Here is an 18,282-nt window from a genome sequence, read left to right as displayed (position 1 = left end):
CCCCCCCCCCCCCCCGACAACAGAGCAGCCAGTAATATACAGTAAGAATACCCTGCCGGACATCTTCTGACATCGGAGCTGTACAGCCTTCAATCATTATGTCTTCAGACGTCAGACAGTGGATTGGAAAGGGTTAAATCCATTGGACTGATGGTGACCCCACCTGTCCCACGTAACTGCGCCTAATTTACAAGCGCCAAGAGAAGTAAAGATCACAAAGTTTAGTACTAATATAGCATAAATTGTTTAATAAGTTCCCCCAAAGTTTCTGAACTTTTCATTGCACTCCGTTGAAGCTTCCTTCTCACAAGACTAAGCCCCGGCTTTCTCTGACGAGCCGCCGCCTCGCTGTGTCATGTGTGTTGTTCAGCCAGTCTTACTGATAAACTTCTATAAACTGTCATCACACTTTCCGGCTTGGATGGCGAGACGATAGGAGTTTTGGCGTGACGGTCCGGCCCTCTGCCAGCCGTGATGTTACTGTCTGCCCTATAATGCTAATGACTTTTCCACTCCACACGTATGGTACAATCATAATACCCAGCTGACCAATAGCAGCGCTGCACCTTCCTGACCGCACTCCGCCACGTCATGCTGCTCGTCTCTGGAAATATTGTTTCTCTGTATTTTCAGCCCACCAATAATAGGATGACTTAATAATGTGGTAATGTTCATTTGGCGCGATCACATGGTCATGGCGTGTTTTATAGTGATTTCAGAAAAACTGCATCAAAACAGCGGAAGGACTGCAAGGTGCGAGCAGGAATATGAGGGACTTGGAAAATGCGTGAGCAGCGAGAAGCTTCCAGGTGCTGCATCCCCAGACAAGTCCATGAGGCTGTTTGTGAGGCTTCTTAACCCCTTAGTGACGCACACTATTTTGGTCCTAAGGGTGCAATCATTTTTGGGGCATTTTCATCTCCACTTTTTAAAAGCCATAACTTTTGTATTTTTCTGTCGACACTGCCGTATTAGTGCTTGTTTTTGCATGACTAGCTGTAGTTTTCATGGGTATTATTTAATAGTGAATATGCCTTTTTTGATCACTTTTATTACATATTTTGGGGAGGCGAAGTGAGCAAAAAAAGGATTTGGGCTCTGTTTTTATGCTTTTTCTATAGCATTTGCTATGCAGGATAATAAGTGTGTTCAACCTATTATTTTGCGTGTTTTTTCACTATTTTTATTTTACATTTTCTATGCCCCCATAGGGAACTTGAACCTGCTGATCGCTGTGATAATATATTGCAGTACTTCTGTACTGCATTGCATTATCACTTATTGCAATCACATGCCAAGCAAACCCGGACGACATTGTCTGGCAACAGTTTACCAAGGCTACCCATCATCCTGACCTGATGACATCACAGAATGAGCCCCCTCCATCTGTAAACCCTTTACATGCCATCATAAACATTAATCGTGGCATGTAAGGGCTTCACAGCGGGGGGCCAGCTGTCAGTCACAGCTTCTGAGCCCGCGCCATGCATAGGACGTAAATCTATGTCCATTCGCGGAAACTGCTTCCCAGCCAGGGTGTACGTTTATGTCGTGGGGTGGGAAGGGGTTAAATTTGCTGCAACAAACCCTCAGCTGTGAAAGGTATTGGGTCAAGGCAGGTTTTCATTCACTGACAACAAGCAGATACTTTGAAAAAGGTGAAGAATTGAAACACACAGTCTCCTCTTTACAGAGGTGATTGGGTTTCGGTCACAGAATATCAGCCATTTAATATCAGTCCGGTGACATCAGACCCGGTCACGTCCCCGGGACATCAGCTGAACCTCCTGACCGATTCTGCGGTGAACTTTGTTAACGCGGCTCTCATAGACTAAGTGCCGTATAATTAGCATCTGGCCAACCGCACATCATTAACGTGTGACGGGTCAGCAGGACGGCCCCCAGAATAGCCGCTTAACCTGATGCCTGCGGCTCTGAGATTTCTCCGTGGTCGCTGATTTTTCCACACTGAATATTTATAGGAGGAGCGGACACTGCGCCATTGTCCACAAATATACTGCTGGGAACCTGTGACCCTGAGAACGACCCTGGTGATCTATAAACACGGAATATTTATCACCTGGATAGTCGCCACCAGTCCCCAGCTCTGGCAGGAGTCTTTGCTACATTCATCCTGGTTAATGAATAGGATGCTAGAATTATAGTGAAGACTGACACTGAGAGAGAGCTGGAAGAGACAAGGGGAATGTGACTGCATAACTGTTTAGGCTAAGTTGCCATTCCGTGTGAATAGGAAGCTGAGTGACAACTTCCTGCGAGCTCTGCATGGTAAACCTGTTACTGATTAGTGTTATTCTGTGTCATTAAGATAGTCATACTAAAAAGGTAAAAATGGCGCTAAGAAGCGGAGGAGTCGCGACACAATGTTCTCATTAGCTACTGGTAAACAGCTACAATCAGAGAAGACAGAACGGATACTAGTGATCGGAACTATTTTCCATGACTAATATCCAGCTACATGCAAACCGTGTGATTACACAGGGCGCCAGCCACCAGTATGTGTGATGGGGCACCTGGCAGATGTAGGCTGAGGGCAATCACGCCCCTTTAGGTCTACCTGGATAGATGATCCTCTTCCTACATGCCGCTGGAACTCTTGTGGAGCTACATCAATCATCCCCTTTTTGGCGCTGTCTCTGTCTGTCTGAGGTTCCAAGGTTCTGCTATCAGCAATTTGGCACACCCGCAGCACAATCACTTTGCTCTGTCACTGTCTTTAGGTTGGGATGCTGGTTCTAGTATTGTATCTATATACTGAGGTTGGTTCTGGTGCTGTATTTATGTTATGAGCTTGGTTCCGGTGCTATATTTATGAGCTGAGGTTGGTTTGTGCCGCATTTATATACTGAGTTTAGTTCTAGTGCTGTAGTTATATTAAGTGCTTGATTCTGATTCTGTATTTATGAACTGAGGTTAGTTCTAATGCTGCCTTTTTGTCATGAGCTTCGCTCTAGTATTGCATCTGTGTACTGAGGTTGGTTCTTTGGCTGTATTTATGTTATGAGCTTGGGTCTGGTGATGTATTTATTAGATGCTTGGTTCTGTGGCTGTATTTATGAACTGATGTTAGTTTGTACAACATTTATATACTGAGCTTAGTTATGGTGCTGTATTTATATTACATGCTTGGTTCTGGTCTGTATTTATATACTGAGGTTAGTTCTAGTGCTGTCTATGTTATGAGCTTTCTTCTAGTATTGTATCTCTGTACTGTGGTTGGTTATTTGTTTGTATTTGTTATGAGCTTGATTCTGGTGCTGTATTTATGTTGTGAGCTTGATTCTGGTGCTGTATTTATGAACTGAGGTTAGTTTGTGCCACATTTATAAACTGAGCTTAGTTCTGGTGCTGTAGATATATTACGTACTTTGTTCTGGTTCTGTATTTATGTAATGAGGTTGGTTCTAGTGCTGTCTTTATATTATGACCTTGGCTCTGGTGCTGAACATATAAACTGAGGTTGGCCTGTGCTGTATTTATATTATGAGTTTAGTTCTGCTGCCTTATTTATGCATTGAGTTCGAGAAATGCGCTGCCGATGAATGCAATCTGTGTGTGAATGAATGATCATATGAAGCATCATTCGTCCACATACTAGTGATCTTCTGTCTTGGTAAGCAGCAGGAATGAGCGCTGGTCATCATACTATATTGTCTCTCAGTGCTCCTTTAACGGTCCAACGATCAGATGGTGTTAAAGGAACTGTAGTCTTTCTGTTGTTCTCCACTGGAGTTTCCTCTAGTGTGCACTCCTGCTACTGCAGGACATGTAACACCACATGGCATATTTGGGGTTAATGAGATATTTTCCATAAACAAAAAGATTTATTTTAAAATGGTAAAAACATGAAATCACGTAAAAGGCAATAAAAAGGACATCATAAACACCAACATGTTATAATTCCGTCTTCAAACTTTCTGCTTCTTCTACCTGAAAAATATAAAATCATTTTTTTAATAAAAAGAAAAATAAAAAATCTTTAACATTTAAAAAAAAAATGGTCAGGCTGGAGCATGGGGGTTGAAAGACATGACCACACAGGACCCTTCCTACCAGGAGGTCACATGATATAACTTTCTGGAGCCCTGACTCTGCCATGTTGGTCAGGAGTCCAGGAGGTGGGGCATACTTCTAGCCCTTTGATTAGCATCTCTGAGGGCTATTTGCTGGGTGCAGTTGGGCCCCTGCCCCATGTCTTGTATGTTTCAGTGGCTACTCACCGCCTCGCCAGACAAGAAGTCTAAGCAGAATTTTTTCACGCCCTGGGCGGTAATTTCACCAGATTCCATAATCTGCTTTCTGTTTGATTCGGTGTCGTATATTGAGATGAGCGGGAGGTCACTTTTCTTCAGCTTGAACAGCGCTGCTGTCTTCTGATTGCTTTTCATGCTCACATCCATCTTGACAAACAGAACCTGGTGGCGACGCGGGTAAATAACGGAGAATGAGAGGGAAAATATGGACACTGTTAATTTATATTTGCAAGACTGAGGATCAGCTAGTCATGTCTGTTCTGTATTCAGGAAGATGATATGTGCGCCTTGAAGGATCAACTAGTAATGTCTGTTTGGTATGACATACATTATCTATAAGCCCGTTACAAAACTTTCTGTTCTTTATATCACCTCGCGTCTTGCAGTCCACAACTGATTTTTTTTCTTTTACTCATTAGTTAATCTTCAATATTAATCAATCATGTCTCCTTGCTCCTCACAGATCTTCTGCTCCAGGCACTGGCGCATGTGAACGACTGATGCTAGATAGCGTTAGGATGTCATTGGCAACAAAACTGAAGGGGAGCCAGGAGTGAGGATCGGTGAGCAACTTAAGGGCAATTCTGTTCTGGGGTGGAAATTTTGGGGTCTGGTCTGGGGCTTGTATTATGGGGCAGGGACTGAATTTTGGTGTCTATATTATGGAGCCTGAATATTGGTCTGTGGTTTGTATTATGGAATTTGAGTCTGATATTGGGAACTGGTTTGGGCTGCTATAAAGTCCACCCAATAACGAACCACACTCTTATAAACCCCACCAACAAGCCACACCCTGATAAACCCCACCCATAGCAAGCCACAGCTTTTAAAACCCCACCCACAAGAAGCTACATCCTAAAAAAAACCCAGCCAAGAGTATGTTGCACCCTAACAGGCCCTGACTGATGACAAGCTACAGCTTGATAAAACCTGTCCATGAAAAAGCTACATCTACACTAAGCCCCATAGCAAGCCACACCCTGATAAACCCAACCCATTAACAGACCACACCCTGATAAACTCAACCCATTAACAGGCCACACCCTGATAAACCCAACCCACTGACAGGCCACACCCTGATAAACCCAACCCACTGACAGACCACACCCTGATAAACACCCATCCACTAACAGGCTGCACCCTGATAAACACCGCCCACTAACAAGCCACACCCTAATAAGCCCCACCCACAAATAGGCAGCACCCTTAAAAACCCAACCCACTAACAGACTGCACCCTGATAAACCCCACCCACTCACAGATCACACCCAAATAAACCCCACCCACTAACAGAACACCCTTGATAAACCACACACTCTAACAGGAAATACCCTGATAAAACCCACCCACCAAACAGGCCACACCCTGATCAACCCCACCCACCAACAAGCGGCACCCTAATAAACCCCATCACTAACAGGATGCACCCTGATAAACCGCTCTAAAGTTTTTTTCAAATGTTTACAACTTTTGCGGTGCCATATGTCCACATTTATAACATCTGCAATAAATTACTGGAGCCCTTCATGAAGTGGTGCATCGTTCACCGTCATGTGACATCCTAATTAATATAATAGCTGTTGTTATGTCATTTTGTGTAACCCTTTAGTGTCTGGTGACTCCTGTGTCCCATTGTTGAGTGTGGAGCTGATAGTTAGGCCCCTCTGGCAACAGACCATATAAGAGCTGCTCTTCTACCTCTGGACGATCCCCAGTATCTGTCTATATAGCAGGCTCCATGCAATTCTTCACTTTCCCTTCAGGGGCGCTACGATAACCATGTACCTTATACTGCTGCTCCTCAGTGATATCAGCAGATGGCAGGGACTGAGCACACAGTTACCCTCACTGTGCATGTTGCATAATGAATGAGCAGTAAAGCGCGGGCACCACAAGATAACAAAAAATAATCGGGTGCACTACAAGTCCCACACTAATGAATGCACAGACAAAACGTATTTATGAGTGAGAGCAAGAAAATGGGTATAGGGAACAAACGCCTTTACAGCGCCACTTTTTGGAAGGCAGCATTCCTGCAAGTCACTGTCAGGCCTTCTAACAGACCTTGTTGCAATGACTGGGAGTATGAGCCAAAGTCTCTGCAGAAGGAAAAGATAACCATGTACAGACAGACTGTTCACTGACTTACGCCACTGGTAATAGTGTCTCCCATAGTGGCCCTAGTAGTAATAGTGACCCCCGTAAAAATAGTCACCCCCATAGTCACCTCAGTAGTAAGTGTCCCCCATAGTGGCCCCAATATTAATAGTGACCCCCATTGTGGCAACAGGAGTGTGCCGGCTATATTACTAGACCCAATAGTAATAAGTGACCCCCATAGTTGTCCCATTAGTAATAGCAAACCCCCTATTGGCTTCTGGGTGGATAGCATCCCTACAGGTACTCCACTCACCCAGCCTGCAGCTTCGGTCTGACGGCAGTAGTGCAGAGTCTGTGACTGCTGACCACTCTCCTCGGCGTCTGCTGTGCGTACAGGATGGCACACACAGTCACCGGGGGGAGGAGGTCAGCGGTCACAGACTCTGCACTGCGCTGCCGGATCAGATCTGCAGGCTGGGTGAGTGAAGTGCCTGTTAGGTTCAGGGGCGTAACTATAGAGGGTGCAGGGGATGCGGTTGCACCCGGGCCCAGGAGCCTTAGGGGGCCCATAAGGCCTTTCTTCTCCATATAGGGAGCCCAGTACTATGAATAAAACCATATAGTTGGGGGCCCTGTAACAGGTTTTACATTGGGGCCCAGAAGCTTCAAGTTATGCCTCTGTGCAGCATGGTTTAGGTATGGGTACAGATACAGATAGGGGGGGGGGGGGGGGGCCCAGGTCACCTTTTGCATCAGGGCCCCTGAGCCTTTAGTTACGCCCCTAGTTAGGTTGTTGTACGGCCGGTGGGCCACATAAAATGTGGTAATTGCCAAATTCATCCCGTGGGCTGGTGTTTGCCCTGTGTGTCCTGTGGGTCGAGCTGTTTACTAACAATGAGTGTATTTGTGGATCCTTTCTCTCTCCTGTAGTCCGTGCGCCTTCTTGCTCTTAGGCCGGCCTCGCACATATATACTTTTTGTTTCTGCAATGAATGGATGCTTTCTTTTCCACATTGTGACCACATTTACGACTGACCTGCCCCCGCAGTTCCTTTGCGGCTTCCCGTAATTCCTTCATGATCCCTTCCTCTCCCTCCACATCCTTGTGTGTGAAGAAGAGCAGATGGATGTGAACTTTGCAGGCGATAATTCCAATGGATGTCTGATGAGGAAAATGCAGATTACACGGAATTTACTGACCACCGAAAGCTGCACTCAGAGCTCCCTACCACACCGCAGGAGCAACAGGCAGAACTCCTTCTCTGGGGTGAACTAGGAGCAAGTCACCGATGAAACGCTTACTGTGGTGGTACCCCTATTTCTCATCATACTCAAGAGCTCTACTTGCTGTCAATGAATAGAAACATTCCTGTTTGTATCCTGAACTTTCACCCCTTCAACCATTTTTTACTGCTCCAATGCATCTCAAATAACAAAGGCTGCAATACATAAGGGCCGGCTCACACGAGTGTATGTGTAAACCGCTACATGTAACGCCGTTGTGTAAGGCTGCCTGTTCATCACGCTAAAAAACAGACTCTCATGGAGCTTTGTCCGTAAAATAAAAAAGTTATGGGACTTTGAATACAGCAATGCAAAAAAATTAAAAATTTGAAAAAAGGGGTTTTATTGTTCAAAATTGGAAAAAAATATACAGTTTTGGTATTGTCGTAATCGTAACGACCCGCAGAAAAAATATGTTATGCTGCATGATTAATGCTAAAAAACCAATGACAGAAATGATGTCTTTTCTTTCTGCCCTCCAAAAAAATTAGTAAAAGTTGTGCAATACATAAGATGGAGCCAAAAATGGTACCAATAAAAACAAGACCTCATACGGGCAAAATACAAAAGTTATGACTTTTGAAAAGTGGTGATGAAAATCCCCCAAAACTCGTCCCATTTTTGGTCCAAAATTGGTAATTTTACTAAGGGGTTATAAGAAGCCGCAAAACAGCCTCATGGATTCGTCATGAAAGTAGCATGGGGAAGGTTCTCGCTGCTTCCAAGTCCCTCGTATTTCTGTATCAGACACGATTTCTCACCATGGGGTTATATTCTGTGACCAGTCTCAGTTCATTGATGGTAAGGAATCGGTAAAGCTTTGCAGTATTGAGTTCGGGTGTCTCCTCCACCACTAAATCATCGCGGAAATTATCTGCCTGCAGCCAGAAAGAAAATCATCTGTTATACTCCAGTCACAACCAGAGCTGCATTCATAATTCCATTGCTTGCTAATTGGAAACCATGAGTATTTGGCACGCAGTACTGAACCAGAATGTAGATATGGGTTCTAGATCCTGGGAGTTAACAGGCCACCAGCAGAGGGCAGCATGGAGACATGAGGATCTGTAGACTTAAAGGCCATTTACACAAGACGATTACGGCTTATAATTAGTTCAAACGAACTAAATTAAGTGATAATCGTGCAATATAAATGCAAAGAAATCGCTTACTACTCGCTATCTCTGACTTTCAGTCAGCATTAAAAACATTGCTGGGTCGCGGGATTCTTGCTGCGTGTAAACGCTCCCCACTCAGCGCTTTACATAGAATGTGAAGCGCTGAGCGAGAAGCCTGCGATCCAGCAGTGAACTCTGCCTGTCTAAACGCTCTGCACGAGTGCTAACAAACAGCAGTGACGTCAGCGCTCGTACAGTCATTTAGACAACTGTTATCCCACCTACATGGGACATTAGAGCTATCAGGAAACCAGCAGGGGGCAGTACTGAGACATGAGGATCTATAAACTGAGAGCTAACAGGAAACCATCAGGGGGCAGCACTAAGACATGAGGATCTTGTAGAGCTAACAAGAAAACAGTAGAAATATATGAAACAGATAAGAAATACAAACTGATAATTACCTGCCGGAAGATGGTTATGGTGTTGCTCTTTATCTTGTAGTGCTTCAGGACGTCTTCGCTGGTTGTGGTCCCGTAGTCCCATTCAGGGTGATTTTTTACAAGTGCATTAAAATACTCCACTTCTGGTTTCTCCAAGTCCTGAGAACGATGCAGAATTATTTAAAGGAGCCTCCACCCAAATATACAAAACATGCTACAGCAAGAAACGGTGCAAGAACGTACCACAAAAAACCCGACCACGGCTAGATCAGTGGAATCAATAAAGACGCGGGCAGAGGGAACGTCTGGTAATACTACAGCTCTTCTCTCAGATGCTAAAGGAAATATAGTAGTGGAAATTAGCGATTGCAGCTCTGGAGTATAATACAGGATGTAACTCAGGATCAGTACAGGATGAGTAATGTATGTACACAGTGACTCTACCAGCAGAATAGTGATTGCTGCTCTGGAGTATAATACAGGATGTGACTCAGGATCAGTACAGGATAAGTAATGTATGTACACAGTGACTCCACCAGCAGAATAGTGAGTGCAGCTCTGGAGTATAATACAGGATGTAACTCAGGATCAGTACCGGATAAGTAATGTATATACACAGTGACTCTACCAGCAGAATAGTGGTTGCTGCTCTGGAGTATAATACAGGATGTAACTCAGGAGCAGTACAGGATAAGTAATGTATGTACACTATGACTCCACCAGCAGAATAGTGATTGCTGCTCTGGAGTATAATACTGGATGTCATTCAGGATCAGTGCAGGATAAGTAATATATGTACATAGTGACTCCACCAGCAGAATAGTGATTGCTGCTCTGGAGTATAATACAGGATGTAACTCAGGATCAGTACAGGATAAGTAATGTATGTACACAGTGACTCCACCAGCAGAACAGTGAGTGCAGCTCTGGAGTATAACACAGGATGTAACTCAGGATCAGTACAGGAGAAGTAATGTATGTACATAGTGACTCCAGCAGCAGAATAGTGAGTGCAGCTCTGGAGTATACAGCAAGATGTAGCTAAGGAGTAGTACAGGATAAGTAATGTATGTACACAGTGACTCTACCAGCAGAATAGTGATTGCTGCTCTGGATTATAATACAGGATGTAACTCAGGATCAGTACAGGATAAGTAATGTATGTACACAGTGACTCCACCAGCAGAACAGTGAGTGCAGCTCTGGAGTATAACACAGGATGTAACTCAGGATCAGTGCAGGATAAGTAATATATGTACATAGTGACTCCACCAGCAGAATAGTGATTGCTGCTCTGGAGTATAATACAGGATGTAACTCAGGATCAGTACAGGATAAGTAATGTATGTACACAGTGACTCCACCAGCAGAATAGTGAGTGCAGCTCTGGAGTATAATACAGGATGTAACTCAGGATCAGTACCGGATAAGTAATGTATGTACACAGTGACTCTACCAGCAGAATAGTGATTGCTGCTCTGGAGTATAATACAGGATGTAACTCAGGAGCAGTACAGGATAAGTAATGTATGTATACAGTGACTGCACCAGCAGAATAGTGAGTGCAGCTCTGGAGCATAATACTGGATGTAATTCAGGATCAGTACAGGATAAGTAATGTATGTACATAGTAACTCCACCAGCAGAATAGTGATTGCTGCTCTGGAGTATAATACAGGATGTAACTCAGGATCAGTACAGGATAAGTAATGTATGTAGACAGTGACTCCACCAGCAGAATAGTGAGTGCAGCTCTGGAGTATAAAACGGGCTGTAACTCATTCTTATTTGTCATCTGCATTTTTTATTGCTGATGATAAACATGAGCAGTTATTCACGATGTTTCTTTACTTGCAGCGGATACAGTATCATTTAGGGGATAATTACTGCTGTGGATATAAACATTCGCTGCCTGATGGAAAGTTTTACAATCTCTCTGTGTGTCTCTTGCTGTTGGTTCAGGCTCTGAGGTCCTAGGCCCTTTAGAAGATTCTGTCTCTGATCAGATAATCCTTGGTGATGACTCTGTAACACATTGCAGTTGATAAGCTCCCAGGGCTTTCCCCTTAGAGTTTTAGCTCTGCTGTAATTATATTAATTTACATTAGCCACCTGGGAAATTACAGAACAGATCAGAGTTGTCCACCTGATGCCGCAGCCGGGGATTGACCTGAGAACCAGAACATATGCTGCTCCTAGTACTACACAGCCGATGTGTGTGGGGGGCAGGGCGGTGACATCTGACCAAAAACCAAGAGTAATTCTTCAAGACTCACAATTGACATTCTTGTAAAAGTGATAGGAAAATATTTGCTTGTATCTCCTATAGTAAAGCTGCCTTCCAATAGGGGGCACTGAGGAGGCATTATTCTATGTCCTATTTGCATAGCATTTTCTCAGGTAGCATTGTCTGGCCTATAAGCAGGCGTGCCCCTACTATTCAGGCGGCAGTCTACAGGACCTAAGAGGGGCAGCAGGTTGCCACCCGGCTGGTAATTAATATTTTACTGGTCATTCATGGCTGAGAGACGGTCTGGCAGCAACCCGACAAGCATTTTACCCACTCAGCCTGCAGCTCCAATCCCCTGCAGCTCCAATCCAAACCCCTGCTGCGCCTGTGACCGCTGATTTCTCCACCTCGACCTCTGCATACTCTTTCCTTTATGCAGCACTGATGTCAGAAGGAGAGGTCAATAGTCACAGGGATCTTTCACATGAGCGTATACTGGCTGCGTTTTCACGGCCGGACTATATACACTTCCCATCTGATGGTTTCCAATGCATCCATTTAGATGGGCATATTCCTGATGCGTAAAAATGGCCAGCCGGAAAGGATAGTTCTAGGACTACCTTCTGGTCGCAATATGGTGGCTGCTGCCATAGACTCCTGTGGGAGCTGCTGGAGAAGGAAGATGGGAGGGAGTTTAGCAGCGTAGGGGTGAGTGTCCTGCTCCAACGAGCCTACATACTACAAATAATGGGGTGATAAAAAAGGTAAAGGGCCTGGAGATGTGCAAGATATGGCAAGGTGGAGAGTGGGGGATGTTATACTCATAGACAATGGTCAGGTTGAGTGGTATAGTGGCCGAATCGGTATGACTGCAGGGGCAGTTGATTATGGCTAGCAGGGATTGCAGTCGGTAGGTCAGGGAGCATGTTATCAGGTGGAGTACAGAGGGGTTTGGTTTAGGAGATGTCTCCCTGAAGTGGTGCATTTTTAGAACACGCCTGAAGTTTTGTGTGTCAGGGATTGCTCGGATAGTTTTGGGTAGCGCATTCCAGAGGACTGGTGCTGCTCTGGAGAAGTCTTTGAGGCGGAAATAAAAGCTGTGATCAGGAACAATCATTTGGGCGATTATCAACCCCTCGTAAAAGGCCCTTAAAAGGGTTGTCCCGCGCCGAAATGCAAATTGTTTTTTTAAACATACCCCCACCTTGTGCAGCGTTAAAAACAATCCCTTTGTTATTTAAAAAAAAAAATCGCTTAGTCCTTTCCCAAGGATGCGCCGCTGGTCTACTCCCATGGTGCACCATGGATTTTCTTCTCCTGTCTTGCGTTCCACTGCCGATACAGCCACCTCATTGGCTGATCGGCAACACGTGACAGAGGCGGAGCTACGATGACGCGGACAAGAGGGAGGAGCCAGCACGCAGCTCGTGAGCCCAGAGGGAGACAGAAGAAGAATCCTGCGGTGCGCAAGCGCGACTGTTCGTGCGACTAAGAAGCAGCTTTAGTCGGCGCCATGGAGACGGGGACGCCAGCAACGGAGTGGGTAAGTGTATAACTTCTGTATGGCTCATATTTAATGCACGATGTATATTACAAAGTGCATTAATATGGCCATACAGAAGTGTATAACCCCACTTGCTTTCACGGGACAACCCCTTTAAGGTTGTTCTTGAGGAAGGTTGAATGAGATATGAGAAAACCAGGGTAAGGTTACAGCAAAACTTGGATGGAAAGGTAACACAGAAGAGTAGCAATATTAGACATTGGAAAATGGCAGATGACACAAAGCACTTGGTGCACATTTAGTAATACCGTGGATGGAATTCAAAATACAACAGTTTCGGTCACAAATTTCACCAAAAAGCGGTGTTACCTGCTTTGCGCCTCATTTACTAGGCTATGTGTTTTTAGACACTTCCTGACTCTTCTAAAAAAGGTGTGTCTTTGTGTAAACGGGCGTTGTCTAAAGTTGCAGCAAGTTACAGCGAAAGTTTAGTACATTTTTTGGTGTAAACTAAACCAACTAAAAGATGGTATAAACTTCCACTAGGCAGTCTTAACATTTGACAGATTTGCCACACATGAGAGTCACTGCGATAAATCTGGCGCATTTTAAGACCGCATGTCTTCATTTTCACTATCAAAGTATTAGACCATATTAGGGTGCCTATACACAGCTGCCTGACTGGTTTCACACAGGAATGATCATTGCTCAATAAATGGAGGCGGAGCGGGCTGGGGTTCGTTTCGGCACATCCACCTCCATTTACAGGAAGCAAACAGTCATTTATGAATAAACATTGCATGCAGAAACTGAGCGACAAACGAGAAGTCAGCGAATTCTCGTTAATTGTTCAGTCGGGGCGTACATTTACACTGAAGATAATCCTTTCCAGACGGAATCTGAATGATTATCGGCCAATGTAAAAGGGCCCTGAGTAAATCTGCTTCACAGTCTAAGGGCGCCCACCCACTAGCGTTTTTTTTCACTGCGAAATTCGCAGGTTTTTTTTTTCTGCAGGGGGTCTATGGGACTTGTAATGTAAAAATCGCGATCGCGCAAAATCGCGATTTACCGCGATATCGCGATTTTGCGCGATCGCGATTTTAGCTTTGCATGTCCCATAGCCCAAAGACCCCTGCAGAAAAAAAAAAAACGCAGCGAATTTCGCAGTAAAAAAACGCTAGTGGGTGGGCACCCTTAGGCTGGGTTCACACAGGGCGGATTTGCCGCGGAATTTCCCTGTGGAATTTCGCTGTGGCAAATCCGCCTGCGGCCACTAATCCCGGGGTTTGCCAGCCATGTGGACAAGATTTGTCAAAAATCTCGTCCACACAGGGTGGACAATCCGGTGCAGCAAAGCCAACGATGCGGGGCAGATTCCCGGGACACAGCATGTCAATTCCTTTCTATAGGGGAGCCGGCCGCAACAGAAAAGCATGTGGCGGAGCCGCTCCAAAACCCACAACTAAGTGCCGTGGGTTTTGAAGCTGCACTTATCCCGTGGAAATCTCGCATTTTTTCGCTTTGGCAAAACCGCGAGATTTCCGCAGCAAATTTACCCTGTGTGAACCTAGCATTCAAATGCACCAGATTTATCACAACTGGATGGTAAATCTGTCAAATTTTAAGACTGTCTAGTTTATACCAACTAGTAGTTGATATAGTTTATGACGAATAATGTGCCAAAAGTTTGGCACAATTTGGCCCAAACTTTGGAGCAATTTAGTCCATGCCTTTTCTTCACAAAGTCATGCCCCTTTGTCAGACAAGTCGGAAAAAGTGTCCGAAAGTATCCAAAAACACACAGTAAATGTGGCGTCAAGCATGTAAGACAGTTTTCTGAATAGTGAATGGGGATTGGGGTAGAGGTACTATTGACAATTTACCAGTTTTCTGATGCAAATTGTGCCAAAAAAACTGTCTAGCATAATTTGCACCACACTTAAAATGTGTTTTAGACACTTTCAGACACTTTTTTCAACACATCTGACAAAGAGGTGTGACTTTGTAGAAAGGGCATGGACCTAACAGGTGATAGAAACTTAGAATAGACAGTCTTGAAATTTGACAGCACAAGTTGCTGTGGTAAAACTGGTGCATTTGAAGACTGTCTAGTCTAAGGGTGCTTTTACACAGGACGATTGTCGGGCATTTAAGCTCCCAACAGCCTTCCCAACGACTATCGCTCGTGTGCTTTGATACTTGTTGTCCAGTGAATGAAGGTGGAGCATGCTGGAGATCTCTTAAGGCCACCAGGGCGGTATTTGCCATTAGGCACTGGAGGCCCAGTGCCTAGGGCATTCAGGAATGAGGGGCGGCCACAGTAGCAGTCAGTTAATTTTTATCTTTTAACTTCACCACTGGTACACGGTCCCTGCCTCTCGCTGAACCAGGAAAAAAGCTGGGGGCTGGGCTGCACACAGCCGCTACTGTCGAGGAAGAGAGAGAACAACACACTGCTAGATTTCTCCTCTCTTTCCTCTGGTGTTATACAGGACAGCACCATTGATTGGTGGAGCAGCAATTGACCATTGATTGGTGGAGCTTGCTGCTTCACCAATTAGAAGTACAGGAATCCTGTGACATGCAGGCACACACTCCGCTAAGGAAGCCTGCCGTACGCTGGAGAGTGCTGTCAGCTGCATCCCTCAGTCCTGCACATTAGTCTCCTGCTATGACTACTGCCTGCCCCTGTCCACACAGGTTTGTTGTCTGGGGTGTCATCGATAGAGAAGAGGCAGGGATAAGACACCCAGGGGGCCCTGCAGGGTGCAGCATTACATGCTCCCTTGTCCTTAATGGGCAGGTAGGCAGTGTGTGTATGTGGGTAAGGAAGGGTATCATTTCTCCTTAACCCCTTTCCGCTCCAGGGCGTAGGTTTACGTCCTGGGAGCAGGGGTACTTCCCGCAACAGGGCGTAAACTTACGTCCTGGGGATAGTGCGGGAGCCGGCTGTCAGTCACAGCCAGCGTCCTGCTGCAGCAGCACATCTCCAATGCACCCCCGCTGTTAACCCCTTCCCTACCGCGAGTAGATCGCGGCAGGGAAAGAGTTCACAGAGGGAGCGCGCTCCCTCTGTGTCTTCGGCCGGCTCTCGCGAAAATGCTAATTTTTAGCATTTTACCTCACTAAAAACGCAATAAAAGTGATCAAAAAAGCCGTATGTACCCCAAAATGGTACCAATAAAAACTACAGCTCGTCTCGCAAAAAATAAGCCCTCACAGAGCTCTGTACATCAAAAAATAAAAAAGTTACCGTACTTTGAATGCAGCGATTTAGAAAAAAAAAAGATTTCCAAAAAAAAGGTTTTTATTGCAGAAAAGTGGAAAAACCTAAAAAAAGTAAGAATTTTGGTATCGTTGTAATCGGACCAACCCGCAGAAAAAAATGGATTGTGTTATTTATGCTGCATGATTAACGCTGTAAAAAAAATTGAAAAAAATCTATGGCAGAATTGCTGCATTTTCTCTCCCTGCGATCATAAAAAAAAAAAATAAAAGTTTTACAATATAGTCTATGTACCCAAAAAGGACGCCGATAAAAACTGCAGTTTGCCACGCAAAAAACAAGCCCTTATACGGCCGCGTCGATGGAAAAATAAAAAAGTTATGGCTTTTGATAAATGGGGAAGAAAATCCGCCAAAAATCCTTACGACCTTAAGCCCAAAATAGGCCATGTCATTAAGGGGAATTATGCAAAGAGGAAGATAGAACAATACCTCGTGGCGCGTCATATGACACGGCCGGCCGCGTCATGTGATGCTGTGGGCGTGTCATATAACGCGCCGGCCGCGTAGGACGCCGGATCCACAGGTAAGTATTGGGGTCTCTGGGGGGCGCCGTGACGGGCTCCGCCGTGGAATTCCGCGGCGGAGCCCGACACAGCCGTGTGCAGCCGGCCTTAAGCTGAGTTCTGGTATTGTATCTGTGTAGTAAGTGAGGCTCTTTTACTGTATCTGTGCAGTAAGATTAGGTTCAGCATTTATATGCAAATCTTTGTTCTGTTACTGTATTTTTATGGTATTCTGGTTGTGTATGTGTATATTAATTCGGATGGGGCTCACTATACTCTCCTATGACAGCTAACATTAGGGGAACAAAGGATACCTTGTTCACATTAAAGATAAGCTTCTGCTATAGTTGACTGGCAGTAGCTTATTTCCTTCTCTGTAACATAAACCCATGGGCACTCAGCTGAGCGTGCATGTGTATAGGGCAGTTGGAAGAGATAGGTGTCAGCAAATGCTAGTTAGACCATCTGAAGTGTATGTGTAGCAGCTTTTAGCCTGACTAACCAATAGAGGCATGAGCACTAAAGTGCCTAGGGCAGCATGAAAACTAGACACAGTCCTGCCGGCCGCCCAACTCAATTCATAGATGAGCAACTCCTGTTGACACTGAGCAAGAACTCACCAAGAACCATATTACTAAATCTGCCCAATTGTTTAGAGACCCTGTAATGGACGACTCCGCGCCTCTTTTCTAACATGCAGTTTTGTATCACTACGTAACCTGTCGTTGCTCGAAGAGCAGGGGTATGCCTTCAATTGCCAACTACATTGTATGTAAGGCCAAAAAAAACATATGTCCATCCAGTTCAGCCTATTACCCCCCAATGTTAATCCAGAGGAAGCAACCTCTCCCCCCAAAAACACAAAAACCCGTGAATTGTCTCATGCTGTGATTTTATGGATGGTTCTGCTAGCAGCAAAATCGTAACAATTCAATGTTACCCCTTATGGTCGTACTATAAGACAAGGCTTGGCCAGTTGCGGCCAGTTCTCATGGTGAATGCTCAGACCCTGGCCTCTGTCTCAGCTCTATATTAGGGGCCGGGACTCACCCTCAATGTCTCTGCCCGTCCCAGATTCTGTAGCCATAGAAATGGTCACTAATAAGAGAAGCACCGAGATCGGGATCCAGCAGGAGGGTCGTCTCATGGTGTCCGCTGGTGGTCGGTCCCACCGGTCTGCAGTAATGTAGTGAAGGGATGACGACTCTTTCAGCAGAGCTGCATTGATGACCTGTGGTGCGGAGGCTTGAGAACCGCACATCTGCCGCCTCTGATAAGGAGGGCCCAGAACATCGGGGCTGTAACTTGTCCTTGGGTACTTGTTCAATGATTTCATCGTCCCAGGGCCTGCTGTGTGCAATGGATGTAACGACCTCATACTTATTAGACTAAACCCAAAATTATCAGCAGGACCGGCCAATCATATCATGTATGGGGGGGGGGGGGGGGTCCCAAATTTTCCCTCACGGCAGATGTGCAATTCAACTTGTCCAATTCTCTTGTTCTCACAGGGGTCTGGAAGAACATAGATGGGT

At 45.2% G+C, this 18,282-nt stretch overlaps 2 protein-coding genes across 5 annotated transcripts in view; one reads left to right on the top strand and one right to left on the bottom strand.

Moving 5' to 3' along the window:
• PDE6H (phosphodiesterase 6H) overlaps positions 1-18,282 on the top strand; it is a 52,781-nt gene that overhangs the window by 1,566 nt on the left and 32,933 nt on the right. For all 4 annotated transcript variants that reach the window (XM_066594679.1, XM_066594677.1, XM_066594675.1 and 1 more), the window contains exon 2: positions 4,738-4,837. The gene's annotated coding sequence lies outside the window, so the exon portion shown is untranslated. The remainder of the gene's footprint in view (positions 1-4,737; positions 4,838-18,282) is intronic.
• Positions 3,894-18,035, bottom strand: ERP27 (endoplasmic reticulum protein 27). Its single transcript, XM_066594674.1, has 7 exons — positions 17,798-18,035; positions 9,463-9,554; positions 9,241-9,378; positions 8,420-8,536; positions 7,411-7,536; positions 4,242-4,436; positions 3,894-3,951 (listed from the first exon to the last, which is right to left on the bottom strand). Exons 1-7 carry the CDS (start codon positions 18,006-18,008, stop codon positions 3,916-3,918), a joined length of 915 nt encoding a protein of 304 aa, XP_066450771.1. The 5' UTR covers positions 18,009-18,035; the 3' UTR covers positions 3,894-3,915.

The sequence above is a fragment of the Eleutherodactylus coqui genome, chromosome 3 (assembly GCF_035609145.1).
Source record: "Eleutherodactylus coqui strain aEleCoq1 chromosome 3, aEleCoq1.hap1, whole genome shotgun sequence".
NCBI lineage: Eukaryota > Metazoa > Chordata > Amphibia > Anura > Eleutherodactylidae > Eleutherodactylus > Eleutherodactylus coqui.
The sequence above is the reverse complement of the archived record's forward strand: the minus strand, read 5'-3'. Positions and strand labels throughout refer to the sequence as shown.